We start from the raw sequence: 15,431 nt of genomic DNA, 5'->3' as shown, positions 1-15,431 counted from the left end.
AAACAAGTAACTGTAACTTTAGTAGTAAATAATTAGAATCATGTATTATTCTTTTGGTTTCTTTTCAGAAAAACATCTGTAATAACTCACATTAGGATTATAATAAGGATAATTAATAAGTTATGGTTATAAAATCATAAATGAATGATAAATCAGAGAAGCTGAAGAAAATAAATGTGATATAAGTTATGGTTATAAAATTATAAATGAATGCTAAAATCAGAGAAGCTAAAGAAAATAAAAGTGATATAAATGTGATTTTGACATTGAACTTGAAATGGTGTAAAAGGTGTAACTGCAATTAAACATCACTGATATGTTGGAGGTAGAGAGTAGGTGAAAGGTGAAAGGCAAGGAACTAACAGGAGAGCAGAGATGATCAACGCCTTATTTAGAGAGTAGGTGAAAGGTTGTGCAGGCAATGGACATAGGAGGTTGAGCAACTCTGAGACATTAGCACAGACATCAGGACATAATGTCTGTAAGACAGTGATGGATATGAAATCATCTGAGCAGTCAGCCAATGAAACAAGCCCAGCAACAGTGCTAGCCAAAGAAACCCTATAAAAGGTGAGTGCAAAAGAGGAACCTTTCGTTGGATCCTCCGGGCAGCTTCGAGCCAAGAGATGGACAAAGAACTCTGCAGCTGAAGAAGAGCCGGGGCCACGGAGCCGAAGACTGTCCGGCCATGGGGACCAACCCGTCAGCCCCACAACCTGTGGCTTCAAATCGCACTTCTCTCATCGGCTGGGTTCAGACCCCAAAGACAAAGATGAAGACAAAGGCAAAGACAAAGAAGAAGAACTGGTGCCTTCCTTCCTGCCAGCACCAAGTCCTGTGTGACCTCACCATCCATGCGGAGAGGAGGCTCATCAGACCTACAGAGATCCCTGCCTTCATCGATCGGCGTCTTCCTCCTGCTGCAACACCTTCTTCATCATCAGACCTGCGGAGATCCTGGCCTTCATCGATCGGCGTCTTCCTCCTGCTGCAGCACCTTCTTCGTCGTCGTGCCAGGTCTGGGGTTCGAGGCGTCAAGCTCCGTCCGTCTCTCTCAAAGGTTCCTTTTTTAGTTTTCAGTGTCAGCAGTAGGGAAAGATAGACTAGATGATTGATTTTACTTATTTGATTATTTCTGCTACTGAATTAAGCTGTACTGACCCTTGCAAAAATGCCTTACTAATAAAATATTTAGCATAAAGAAAATCTAAAAGATGTTGTGGACATTCAGTTAATGAGTCACCTTAAAGTTCTTTGATGGTTGTAAAATAGCTGTGATGTTTGATTCTGGAGAGGAAAAAGTTTAAAATGTTTTTAAGTTGCTGGTAGCCCAAATTTAAAACGTCATCCTTGGGACTCGCCCGAGTCACTAAAACCTACCTGGTTCAATAACAAATGCAAGTTGTAAAATAAGAGAACGAGCGACCGTTAACAGGTGTGCTCTGTGAAACTAGTTGGCTGTAGGCTGCTCAGTCTGGCTAATTCACAGAGGGAAGAAGGGTGAGACACCTGGATGTAGGCCGTTAAAAATCAGGTGAATCGTTTCTCGAAACCAGCTTAAACAGAGTTTACTTCAGTTCTGGACAGGGTAAATCCCGGCAGATTTAGGAAACTCAATTAACCCGTTAGATGGAGAGCTGGTAGCACATCTCCCCTCTCAGAAGAGGAAGCAGAGAGTGAGAGAGTAGAGACAGGAAGGAGGGGGGGGGTGTTGCGCAACAACAGAACGTAGCAAACTATTAGCACATGCTAAGATTTGAATTACAGGAACAGATTAAGAATTAAATAATTAAGAACTCTGTTGAGAAGGAGACAATAAAGTGATTAGAGTCGCAACAAGCAAAAAGGTTTATAAAAGTAAAAAAAAACAACTGTTCAAACATGAAAACTTTCAATTAATTACACCATTTGGACTGTTTTCCTGTGCATGTCTTTGCCCTAGTTGTTCTTGGAGTTACTCGAACATGACTTATTCAGCTGCAGGTCATATGGAGACAGGATACCTGACCTGTGTGAAAAGCTCACCCTTCTGCAGCAGTCTGCACCTGTTTTTGCTGCTGTTCCTCCTCTAGTGTCCCTGATACCTGAGTCAACAGAGCTTTCAGGCATGCCACATTGAGCAGAAGAGCTATTTACGTTGAGCAAAAGATTTAGAGGCAATCTAACTCTAAGTGCCACACTCAAGGACATGATGGCACGCCAAGCAAGATTTGACCCTCTGTTTTCCAGTTTTTTCCAGAAAGTGGGATGATAAATTGATGCTGAGCTGATCTGGTTGAAAGTTTTTATTTTTTATTTATTTTCTGTTTGAGAATGAGATACTAGTTTGCATGCACTTGCAGCCAAATTGATCTGTTGGTTTTTTATGTCACAAACAAGAGTGTTTTATGGCTGAATGATGCTCCTTGCGAATGCAAAACGAGAAGCGGGCTTTCTGATTGTGTTTTGAATTTTGACAGCACAAAAAAAGAGAAGATTTATTGACTACCTCACAAGAGGATTTTAGAAATATCTGAACATAGGCAGCATCAATTCCTGGAAAATTCTTTACATAAGTTTGTTTTGTTTTCCTGCCGTGCCAGTCAGTCTGCTGTCACTTGCAATAAGGACTGATCTACAGTAACTGGCATTTTCAGGACAATGTTTTGTTTTTTTCCTGTTTTTTGAAATACTTTTTTGTGTTGGTGGGTTTATAAAGTTCATGTGGTTCTGTTTTACTGGTAGGCTTGAGACAAAATAACATGTTCAAATCCATACGTCTTGCAGTCTGAGAGCTGAGGTGTTTGTTGTGGTCATGAGACAATGTTTGTGTTTGATTTTAATGTGAGGAAATACCAATAATAATAAGAAGAAGTTATACGCCCTACAGGTCCCCTTCACTTTAGACCAAGGAGAAGACACAGCATGTTTGTGTGGACATGAACAGGTCCTTGTAAAGTGAACCCATGAGTCATTCATTATTCATCGTGATCAAGCATTGTGTGACTCTCTGTCTGCTTGGAAGGACCTTACAAATTTGGCTTGACTCCTTAAGTGTCTGCTTCTGCTGCCAAGCCTTTCTCTAAAGACCCCAACGTCAGCCCACATGAAACAGTCCATGCTCGGGTATTTGTGCACAGAATCCTATGCGGAGAAAATCAGCTGCGTATCTGTTTCTGATTAAACTCAGTGCAACGGATAGAAAAAGTAAAATATGCCTGGTATATTTGGTGTGCTTGACTAAGACTTTAATAACCAGTCACAGCGAAATGTAGCGGGCTGTTACATCATGCAAATGTTTTTCATGCATTCTTTGCATGAACACAAAGTGAAACATCGAATGGTAATTAAGAAAATATAAGCAGGGGTTTTATTCTGGAGTAATCAGTCGGTTGCACATGTACATGTTTAGCATCAAATTATTTGCAAGCAGAAAAAAATATTCTGCAGCCTTTCTGTGTCTTGTGTAGTGAGGAACAAATAAAAGCTCCTAGAGTAGCATTTGTAGAGTTTCAAACAGTTTGTGGTCTTGTGATTTACCTTCTACTTTAATTAAGCTGAGGGATTGACAAGACAAGCTGTCTTTTAAAGATAAAGAGAAGAAATGTGACATCACTCAGTGCTTTGCACTATTGATTTGGAGATTTGTCTCCAGTCTTCTGGAGCCAGAAATAATATGCAGAGAATTGAGTTCAGTGCAACAGTCAAGGACAAATAAAAACGTCTGGTTGTTAATGTATAAATCATTTGGTTCTTTGGCTCTAAAATCTTACAAGTACAGACAGCCCCCCAAAGACTGCTGTATTATTTATCTAAACCATTTATAATATTAGCATTCCTCTTTTTTGCATGCTTAAGAAGGAGCAAGTCAAAGTTTCTACTTAGATAATCCGGCCATATTAAATTATAGTGGCTACATTCTATTTTTACTTTTTACAACTTTAAACCTACATTTTGTTTTCATACTGCAAAGCAGAAAAAGAACAAGAAAAAAACAATCTCTCTTTTGCCCTAACTATTCCTGATTAAAGGAATAGGACTATTTGTAATATTATTAAGTGTATTGTTTGTTTCTCTTTTAAAAAGATTTGTTTTTACTTGTAGTTTTTTTGCATTTGAAATGAATATAATTTCTATATTTTTATATCCAAGCAAACTTAAAGTATAAAAAACAACAAACAAACAAACAAACAAACAAAAAAACAATTAAAAACAATTTACTACCTTTTTTTAACACGACCAGCAGCTTTTATCAGTGGGACTCTCCTTTGACATCCCTAAAGGTCAGAGCATATTTAGTGAGGATAGAAGATATATTGAAAAGTTCACGGTGGTGCGCGCTCTCAGAAAGCCTTTAAAAAAGAAAGAGGCCCACAGCATCACAAATCCTCCACCATACATGACTCTCTATTGTTTCAATGGCTCAGCAGGAGACCAAAATAAGACTCCACAAAAAACACTTTATTTCCTCACATAAAACCTAAGTAACTTACAGCATGCATAGCAAGATAAGTAACACTGTTCCAATTAAAGTCCCAGTGGCATTTACGTTTGTGATTATGGATAGATTTTCTTTTCTGGCATTCCTCCCAATCATCCAGGTGGGCTCAGAAATGCTTAATGATCGTTATGGAGACTCAGCGACCTCAAGAAGTCACTATTTGCTGCTGTTATCAATCAATAAAATTTAGGGATTTTTAGGTTGATTCCCCCTCTCCTCCCTGTGCCAGGCGGAGAAATAAACTTGGTTTTGAGTCCCTTTTTTCATCTAATTTAAACTTTTTATTTTCAGCTTTGCTTGTAAATACCAATTAAATTTTATCACAAATCTTCAGCATGAAACCGAATCTATAACTAAACTAAAGCGTTAGCTTAGAATTCAACAGAAAAGACAAAAAGATTATTGAAAATAGGTTGGGGTTTTTCTGCTGATTAATTTGATATTTCACACTATTTCCTTACAGTCATGTCTTTTCTTTTGCTTAGTTTGTTCACTGTTTTCCAAAATGTTCAAAATGAATCTGTGCAACATCATGTTTCCGTTTCACATTTATAATCAGTATCTGTTTCCCCAATTCCCCTGAAACAAAGTGAAATGCATCTTGTTAATTAATCTGCTGATTTCAGTCCTTTAATTCCTCCTCCGACTAAAATATTCAGTTTGCTCACCCACATTTTCTTCTCTGTGTTTAATCAAACGCCAGGAGCAGAAGGAGTAGATTGATGGAAACTGGCTGGTTTTTGCAGTTTCACTGGTTCGAGTTCATTTGGATCAAATTAATCTTTCTTAATAACTCAAAATAGGGTGTGAACTAATTTCAAACAAATTTCTGTGCTTACTAATGTAACTGAACTGCAACAAAACAAACAAGAAAAAACTCACAACATATGATTATTTAGCAGCTGCCTCTATCTCACCAGATGTTGCAATCAGTCCTAGAGAAACTTGAGTAGAGAAACAATGTATCATATCTTTTTCTGCCTGAATATGAACACATTGAATGAGCAAAGCATCTGTTCATCATCAAACATCAACGCATTGTGTGGTGGAAACTTTGGTGGCTACGACAAGCCAGATATTGTCTGCTGCCCAGAAATCGCCTCACAAGTAGCTTCTCGTGTTTTTGAAATGGGTCTTCTTATCATCTGAAGCTTCAGAAGTGTGACATGTGGCTGAATATTCGACCCGACACAGAGGGGTTTTCTTTTTCACCCCGTGTGACTGTCATCAGAATCAGATTTGGGCGTTAAAATGTGGAAAGCAGCAGTTTGGATAAATCCGCAAAGAGCTCCGGGCTGCTATTCTTAATCTTCAAGCTCTGAAAAATACACTTTCTGTTCCTGCCACAGGGTAAAATATGAGCAGCTCCAATTTACCACTCCCAGCAGAGCTGCTTAACATGCTGGATCTCTTAACAGTAAAGTATAAAGTCGTTTTTTTTCCCTCTGCCTATTTCTGGCCTGAACATGGTATCCTCAAAGCAACACCTCAGGATCTCCCAGTGCTCAGTCGAGAAACAGCTCATCACAAAATATTCCACAGCATGACATTTTTAATTAAGTTTGTTAACTGGATTATGCTAAATCAGACCCTGAAATATGGTTGAGATTAAACAGGTGTGATATAAGTGAACTTTCTCCGTTTTTGTTTTGAAATAACCATAGAGCAGACATTTAAAATGTTTCATCAGCTTTAAAAGATCTTAAATATTTCAAAATAGATGCTTTAGTTAATGAATATGTTTTACTAAATCCAAAAGAAAGTGAGGAAAATGTTGCAGTCTCCCTTAGATTTACTCCACACTAAAATAACCGTATACCTTTTTAAAAGTCTTGCAGTAATAATTAACCATCCATCTCTACTGTGTAACTGCATAAACTTTGGTTGCAAGAACACACACAGCGCTGTAAAAAAAAAAAAAAAAAAAAGAAGCCATTTTTGTCACAATTAAATGGTCCAGAGGAATAAAATTGTAACATTAGAGAAATAAAAAGAAAAGACAAAATGCAGTTTTCAAATGATGACTTAAGTTATTAAAGCTGCAAATATGTACTTTTTCTAAAATACATTTCTTTTTTAGATATTTGTTAAAACCATGAGCATGAAGTGACACTTCTAAGTACAGCTTTAAGTGTAAAAAGTGATCTAAACCATCTTGGTCATATATGTGGAAAAATGTATTAATCTTCTCACCACCCTTGGTGGCCACAATTATGATAACTTGCAGTGAGGCTTTTGCATCAATGGATGCATTTGTGCCTTTTGTTCTTTCGAGAATGTGTTTAGTTAAGCCACACTGAAGTTTTTTTGGGGACATAACCTTAAACAGTCAGTTTAAGGTTATGTCTCAGCATCTGAATTAGATTTAAAGAGGCAGTATTATATTCTTTCCAGGCACATAGTGCCATCTTATAGCACAATCAAGTAACTGTTGCCTTCAGTTGTTACAACAATGCTGTATTTATCAAATATGACTTTAAAAAACTGACTTTGTAATTTAATGGCTTTTGAAAAACTCCTGCTCTTTCTGAAACTCCTCTTTTAGGAAGTCATCTCAACATCGCTCCTCTGTTAACCCTTTAACAAAGTTTTCCCAGTGTTGCACTGAGAAGTAGCTGGTATGACTGGCTTGTCAGGTGTGCAGTTCCAACAGGTGTTTGCTAATTGCTGCTGGCTAGTTTGAAGCAGCTGGGCTGGGGTGGGCTACTACGTGAGGCGGAAGCTCGGTAACTTGGAAACTGCAGCTTCGAGGAGGAGTTTCATCCTCTAAGGCGGAGCTCGGTACCGCCAAGCGTTTTGCACAGCTGAATGTTTGACAAGGGAGACTATGCGTGACAGAATCAAGGGAATGCTCCAGGTATGTTTTTATGAGGGAATAACCTTATAACATGACTTACACCTCAAAAAGACAATTTTACAAAATACTGTTCCTTTAAGTCTGAACTTAAAGGGCCGTTACGCAGTGGACTCCATGGTGCGCTACAGACAATTTTCCTGCTGCATAACCCAAGTGTGCTTGAACTAAATCTCATGAACCGATGACCTTCAGGATATCAGAATTTATGGAGCAGAATAAATTGGTTTTACTCCATGTAATTGGTTCCATCAATTATTTTGTTGCGAGGAAATGTGAAGCAGGCCTTTGTATTTTATTTTATTTTTTATTTTTTTTGCAGTGAGCAGTGGATCTTTCCCATGATGCCCTTTCTTGATGTTAAATCATGAACAGCTATCTAAACTGAGCCAAGTGAGGACTGCAGTTGGTGAAATGTTTTGTGACCTCCTGGATGAGAACTCAAGGCGCTCTTGAAGTAGCTTGAATGTGGTCAATTTTTTTGCATTTACATAAGTTATTAAGGTAGATATCAAAACTTACTTGATGATCTGAAACATTTAGGTGCGACAAATAGAAAAGAAGAAAGAATTTGTTAATGGGGTTAATAAATTTCCAACCAAGTAGAAAAGCAAAGCATTTCTGCTTCGTCACTCTACTTCACAATTCTGCTTTGGCCTCAAAACAAAGTAAATCATTTCAGAACTCGGTTACAAATTGGGCTTAGTGAATACAAATGAATTGAGAAGCCACATAGTGACAGACTGCAACCATGCCACAACACCTGACTGAAATTGTAAGTGATTTTTAAAAACATTTAGTCTTTTTCTGAATTTCTTCGAAATGCGCTGTTAAAGACAATGTGCTGAACAAATGAACTGCCTTACTTTACAATTTAATATTTGCCTCTCCCTTTTTTGTTACAACTGTCTTCAGTTATTTCACAGTAGTTTCTTTTTTTAGTACCAATAATTATTGTGTCTTATCTGTTAAAATAACTAATTTAATGATCTTAACCTAACAATACAATTTTTGTTTGGTGTGTGCATCTGCAGCTGAACTATCCTGTCCTCATTGCGGCCATTTTCATCTGCAGCATCGGGGGGACATTTCAGTATGGATTCAGTGTTTCTGTGATGACTTCCCCCTCTCAAGTAAGTAGAATGATTTCCAAAAAAGTTAGGATTTGAAAGGTGTCAAACTCCTTGACCATCGGAGTCCTGCAACTTTTAGATGTGTCACTCTGTCACCACGTCTGAATCAAATGATTAGGTCATTAGCTGATGAGGGAATTCTGTCTTTTTAACCAGATATGTTGGATTTGGGACACCAAATTATTTTTGATGTGTGCAATTTATGAATACCTGTGTGTTTTCCTATTGCAGTTCATAAAAGAGCTGGTGAATAAAAGCTGTGTGGAAAGATACGATCGAATCCTAGTGGACTGGGAGGTGTCTCTCATCTGGTCCTTCACAGTGTCTATTTTCTGCATCGGGGGGTTGCTGGGATCACTGGTCGCAAGTTCTATCAGTTCAAGATTTGGCAGGTTGGGACACAACTACAGCTTCAGTCAGCGTTTTGATTCAATGCTGCTGATTGTAACTAGACACCCTGTGTTTGTCTCCTCCCCAGAAAGCGCTGTCTTCTAGTAAATAATTTTTGGGCTGTATTAGGAGCCATATTGATGATCTCAAGCCGAACAGCCAATTCCTTTGAGATGATAATGGTGGGAAGGTTTCTCTACGGCATCAATGCAGGTAATCCACCAAACCATTCCACATTATATTTCCATTTATTCTATTTCACAAACAGTTTGAGTTTTGCAACTGGTTTGTGTTCAGGAGTTGGTCTTTCAGCACAAGCGATGTATCTCACTGAATCTTCTCCTAAGAATCTGAGAGCGATGGTGGGCGTCACCATTGCGACTGCTTTAGCCATCGGGAAGTTCTGTGGTCAGCTGCTGGGGATCAGGTGAGCTCAATTGGGTCACATGAACAATCCAGTATGGATCTATGGTCATGTCTTAGTCTATTTTAATGACACAGGGCCTCATTGAAATACAATAGTGTGAAAAGTCCTGTATTTTCAGGAGCTATCTGGTTCTGTCTTTTTTTTAAAAGTCTTTCTGCCAACTTTATACTGCAATATTGGTACTAAAGACTTTTTTTAATGTTTTACCAAATTTACTTTTGCTTGTGAAATGATGTTTTCCCTTATATATGATAATTGTCATTGTGATTATGTTTTTTTTTAAAATTATTTTCATAGAAAACATTACATAATAGTTAAAAAATTATTTAGATTTGTTCCCTGTATCGCTCGCCGCTCTTTATCTCATCTGTCCTCTACTACCTGGGGAGAATCTGCACAATATGCTTGTCACTTGTGTTTGTATTTAGATCATTTTAGTGTTTTCTCATTAGGGCCTCTCCATCTTAGCTCTTTCCTTTGTGTTGAGTTAAATTCTTTCTTGTGTCTTGTTCGTTGTCTGCTGAATTCAGTTGTCGGTCTTGTTATTATGTAATTCCTTTCATTGTTTCTATAATCATGATCCTCCTGAGTTCCTGTCTGCACTTTGATCCAACATGGTACATATGCTGATATGTTCAGGTACAAGAACTGGATGGAAAATGAATGAATAAACAGCCTTAAATAAAATCCATTTCTTTCTTGTGGCTGAAAAAATATTTTTATCACATAATCTTGACACAATTTGACGCTTCAATTAATCAGATATTTCTCTCAGGCAAATAATGGATCAGTGTTTACATCTAACATGTTCAATTGACATCAGTACATATAACTAAAGTTAAGTTAGTCAACTTCTGACCCAATTCAGCCCTTATTCTCCTGACAGAATGTTTTCTTATTTAACTGGACTTGTTAATGATTCTTGACTTTGTGTGTTTGATGACCTGACTGTTGCTTCATCTCAAAGAGACTTTTTCCCTTATGCAGAGAGTTGCTTGGCACAGAAAAGAGCTGGCCTTGGCTGCTTGGTTTCAATGGCTTCACTGCATTGTTCCAGTTCTGCACTCTGCCTCTCCTGCCAGAGTCTCCCAGGTTCCTGCTGCTGGAAAGAGGAGACCTCCAGGCCTCTGAGAATGGTTTGATATGTCGTTTTCCTGCCCTAAAATGATCTGTTCCACAATACATTTTCCTTCATTTTGTCACTATTTGCAAGCAGTGGCACCTGAATGCACCGTTTTCTCATTCTTGCTTAGCTTTTAGGAAACTATGGGGCAAAAAAGATTACAGTAAGGAAGTCGTAGAGATGCTGGAGGAGAAAGCAGCTCTGCAGAGCATCCGAAGCTGCTCGGTTTTGGAGCTAATTCAGAACCGAACTGTTCGCTGGCAGCTCCTCACCATTGTTATCGTCTTCTTCGCGCTGCAGTTCAGTGGCATCAATGCTGTGAGTTACCCTCACAAAAGCAAATAGCCTTGATTTACTTTGCATACAGAGAGCCTTTTTATTGTGAGCAGAATTGATGATCTGTGTTTGTATGAATTTCCAAAGCATGAAATTACTCACTGCACTGACTTTAACCAATCAAATGAATAGGGCCCAAGAGGAGATGCACCAATTAGATTTTATGATTTCTGATCTCCTGTCACCAGTTTTTGAAATTTTGACCTGAGGATTTTAGCTCATTTTAGTTTTTTTGTTAAATAAAACTATAAATTTACATAGGATTTTAACTGACTTAACGGTTATCTGTCTATTCATCAGTGAAAATCTACAGTAATGTTATAGAGCAGAGGTATCTATAGATAAAAACTACTTCAAATGAAATGTATCAGTTCTTATTTACTTTCATACATGATAGATTATGGCTCACTTTTAACTTTTTAAATCTTTTTTTCCCACTCCTAAAAATGACACATCATCTCACAAAATATTTTTTAAATAAAATCCTTTCAAAATAGTTACAGGTTTCAGGTTGTTAAATTATTTATTCTTTTATTCTAAATATAAGGAATGTTGAAACGCCTTTGTGTCCAAAACTATCCAAAGGTGGCATCACTTTATGTGCTTAAGAAGGATTTTCACAATTATATCAACATTTTAGTTAAACCATCACTGATCAGCTGGTCAAGCTTAAAATCCAACAATTCCAGTCCCACCTAATTTCTCTCAGTGCATCTCTGCAAATGTGATGTTCTAAATTAAATCTCACATGTTCAAATGTTTCTCTTCAGGTGTATTTTTACTCTTTTGATGTATTTCGAGCTGCAGGGATCCAAGAACACAGGTTAGCATACGCTGCCTTGGGGACAGGCCTCTGTGAATTAACTACCTCTATAGGCTGTGTAAGTCCTCCTTCACTGATTTTCACTTATTATTTATTAACATTGTTCTGTTAAGTAGCTTTAGGTAAAACATCCTGACAGCTTATGTTTAATATCATAAGTTTATCTTCCTTTTATCACATCTAAATCTTGTGTTTCAATTTAAGCTACTCTGAATGTGTTTGTGTGTGTTGATAGTGACTCCATGTGGTCAGTGAGAGCTGAACATTGCATTAAGCTGTTAAATCTATATTAAATTTGCAGTTCATGATAATTGAGAGCATGGGCAGAAAGGACCTGATGGTCAGAGGTTACATAGGAATGGCTGCATCTCTGGGCCTCCTCTCTGTCACTGTTTACTTTCAGGTGAGTTTATATATAAAAAAAAAACAAAATAGATTTATCCAGTGTATATTTCTTCACAATTTGTTCCTCTGTGTGATATGACACCAGGAAAAGGGATAAAATATTCTCTTGTTCTCTGCAGAAAACTGTCTGGTGGCTGCCGTACTGCAGCATGGTTCTCGTTTTCTTCTTCATTTTCTTCTTTTCCAGTGGACCAGGTGTGTCTGTTTTGCAATGCTCCATTATATTTGACTCATTTCTAAATTAAAAGCTTTCCATAACACCTTCTACTACTCTATTGGTTTTTTTTTATTTTTTTATGCTAAGCTGCAACGACGGTTCCTCTTCCAGGGGATATTTTAACTCAGTCGTTTAAATCAGCTGGCTACACGGTCGGATGCACAGTGAACTGGATCTCCCTGTTTGTGCTGGGGTCACTTTTCCCCATCTTGGTGGTGAGTGCCTCAGCATTAAAATGTCTGTATCCTCAGCCACACTTCAGATGTGTTAGCTTGTAAATTAATTTACCATTTCAAATGTTTCCAGGAGAACCTTGGTAATTTTTGCTTCCTCATATTTCTGGCTGTTTGCCTCATCTGTGGGTTTCACGTGAGGTTTAACGTGCCGGAGACCAAAGCTCGAACAGCGCTGGAAGTATCTGCTGAGTTTGACAGGATGCATGCCAAAGATAAAACCTCACAGAAGAAAAACTCATCTAAAATCTGTGAAATCAAAGCACAGGAGACCAAATTATGATGCAGTGTTGGGCAAAGCGTGCAGCTACTATACAAGTGCTATATTTTGAGTTTAGTTCAGTGATCAGTTTTTTTACTAAAATGTGTAAGAAAAAGAAACTGATATTTGAGGGAAATATTGGTGAAAAAAAAATCATTTCACCAACAATTTTCATTGTAATAGTTCTGCTCTTGTACAGTGTTTTTACTCAAAACATACATGAATATGTGAATTTCAGAATTTAAAAAATTACATCGTTTAAATGTATTAAACAATACTTGTCAATATGAATAAAATACAAATTCTGTTCTTGTTCATAAAATTGATCGGATTGTGACATCTTTTCTGTTTGTTGAATTTATAGATAATGTGTTCATACAAACATGGGAGAAACATTTCATCCCTTTTAAATGCAGTCATTTAAATGTCAAGTTCCCATAAGATCCCATCGCCGCATTTCAGTCGGGTTTGACTTGTAGGAAATGCAGCTGCAGATCATGATGATGTGATGCTGAATAAAGACAAAGTTAGAGATTAAGGAAGATGCTACATTCCTTGGAAATTTGGTTTTTGATTTTGTTTGTAAGTGATCTTTTTTGTGTGTCATTTATGTTTTACATTTATGTCTTGCCATGATAAAATCATTTTGTTGTGTTAATTATTGTTGTTAAGGTTTTACTTGCTATATATGCTCATTCCTTTGGATTTAGTTTTTCCAGTTTATTTTTAAGATAATAAAAAAGCCTTCACCTCCTTGGATGTTTTACTTTTTAATTGCTTTTGCTAAATATTCATTTACACGAATATCATGAAACAGCTCAAATTTAGCTGTTTAATGTCAAAGTGAAAATTGATTCCTATAAAATGACAATAGATAAATAAAAATATGCAATATAAACTAAGTGATTGCATGAATATTCACTGCCTTCAGTATTTAGTAGACGCATCTTTGGTTTCTATCAGGTTTGTGCATCTGTAAACTTCAGGTTTTCTTCATTCTTCCTTGTTGCAGCTCTCTCAAGTTGTGTGGGGATCAGCTGTGAACACCTGTACAGCAGAGTAAGCTGAACAAGTTTCTGTGTTTGTCTCTGTTAGAGTCACGTTTTTCACACTCGATCTAAAACATTTAAGGCTAGTCAGCTGATTGATTACTAGTGGCAAACAGTAATCAAACAAGAAATTTTAGACAATCTCGTGCTCCAAACTTTGTGGGTCCAGTTTGCTGATACCCCTTACTTATTGTAACTTGACTTTGCACCAAGAGGTGACAAGGTTGGTGTGGAAGAAACTCAAATATTTTTAAAGAGTCATGAGTTTGACTTTGTGGAGCACTTTTGGGGTAAATTTGAGTAAAGACTGCGAGCCGGGGCTTATTGTCCAACATCAGTGTCTGACCTCACAAATGTCCTGTGGAAAGAATGATCATAAATGTGTTTAAACACACTTCTTATCCGGTAGCTGTAGCAGGGTTCCTATTATTTTAAAACACAATAGATTTAGAATAACCTAACTTCATTTGAGTAAATTCTTCTAGCAAACAGAGTAAGATTAGATGACATCTAATGTTTATTAAAAAGAGCATTTCTTCTGACAACCATTCCAAAATGTCACATTGTACTTGTTATAGCTCACATATCATGATTGTCATTATTCAACTTGTTACCTTAGGCCTGTAAAGCCTGAGCTGTAGCTACTGAGGTTTGTTTTATTGTCTGACCGCATGCAGGGATGGCCACTCCTGTGATGATTGGCAGCTGTCTGAAACTTTCTACTAGTGAAGAATGATGGACATCAAATTCTATGAAAAAGGCCTTCCAACCCTTCTTGTGTTGATGTGCAGCAATTATTGCTTCTCTAAGATCATTCATGACATCTGACTCCTTCAGTGGAGATGGTCACTTGTGCTGATTTTTAATGACCCTCATTTCCTCATAATTTCAAGTAACACAGCAAGGGTGTTATTACATTTAGCCATGACTGCAAATTTATTATTTTGCTTCCTCTTTCATTATGGCAATAAATAATCTATATCTTTCAGTTAGTATTATGTCAGGCAGTCAATGGAGCCATATCGATCTCATCAGTGAGCTCTACTGTACATTTATTAATTTGTTTATGTTATTCATATATTATTTTTCAGGCAAATTTAGGTCCCTCTGTCCCTTAGATCTCACAACAATCTGAAAGTGACAAGTCCCAACATTTTCAGGCGATTAGTAGCAAATAAAGAGCTTTGTTCCTTCCTTAAGGCTCTAGAAATAAGTTTCCACAAACAATCCTCTGAAGAATGAAGCAATGGTTTTGTAATGCTATTTCTTTAATGAATTAGGTAATATAGAAAGTGGCATTTTTACGCCTTGCCTCTCTATAAAGCAGGGAAAATTTGATGTGTAGAAAAAAGTACTATTTGAAAATGAACATGACGTTCAACCAAGCCTTTTCAAAGCAATTAACTCCAGGTCAACTTTTAATTTTAGATGCACTTTTACAAGCATGACCTGTAAAGTAAACATGTTTCCACCACAACTTACTACCACAGCAAAGTCGGACAAGTTGTAATAGTACTCAAAGTTGCCCCTACTTTCCCGGTGGGAAGTTTCGGAGGGCGCTCCAGCCATTTTCCCACATCAGATGTTAAAAGTTTTAAGGCTAGTGAATTTGGAGTGCATTAGATGAAAGGGGGCTGAAAATAAGTGCACACCACACTTTTAAGATGTTTGAAAATTTTTTTTGGGTGATTCCACTTCA

At 37.3% G+C, this 15,431-nt stretch overlaps 1 protein-coding gene across 3 annotated transcripts; it reads left to right on the top strand.

Annotated features, from left to right (window-relative positions):
• The first annotated feature begins 7,656 nt into the window (after nucleotides 1–7,656).
• LOC102225139 (solute carrier family 2, facilitated glucose transporter member 9-like) lies at nucleotides 7,657–13,545 on the top strand. Of its 3 annotated transcripts, none has more exons than XM_023337972.1 (12): nucleotides 7,657–8,109; nucleotides 8,369–8,467; nucleotides 8,699–8,859; nucleotides 8,946–9,070; nucleotides 9,155–9,284; nucleotides 10,272–10,420; nucleotides 10,538–10,725; nucleotides 11,514–11,624; nucleotides 11,868–11,969; nucleotides 12,091–12,166; nucleotides 12,300–12,403; nucleotides 12,495–13,545. In XM_023337972.1, the coding sequence occupies exons 1-12, from the start codon at nucleotides 8,086–8,088 to the stop codon at nucleotides 12,702–12,704; spliced, it is 1,479 nt and encodes a 492-aa protein (XP_023193740.1). In that variant the 5' UTR covers nucleotides 7,657–8,085; the 3' UTR covers nucleotides 12,705–13,545. The 3 variants fall into 3 exon arrangements, with proteins under 3 accessions (XP_023193740.1, XP_014330181.1, XP_023193741.1); XM_014474695.2 differs by having other exon boundaries at nucleotides 12,276–12,403; XM_023337973.1 differs by having other exon boundaries at nucleotides 8,075–8,109; nucleotides 8,410–8,467; nucleotides 12,276–12,403.
• The last annotated feature ends 1,886 nt before the right edge of the window (nucleotides 13,546–15,431 follow it).

The sequence above is a fragment of the Xiphophorus maculatus genome, chromosome 8, assembly GCF_002775205.1.
Source record: "Xiphophorus maculatus strain JP 163 A chromosome 8, X_maculatus-5.0-male, whole genome shotgun sequence".
NCBI lineage: Eukaryota > Metazoa > Chordata > Actinopteri > Cyprinodontiformes > Poeciliidae > Xiphophorus > Xiphophorus maculatus.
Note: the sequence above shows the minus strand (reverse complement) of the source record. Positions and strands in the feature narration are given on the sequence as shown.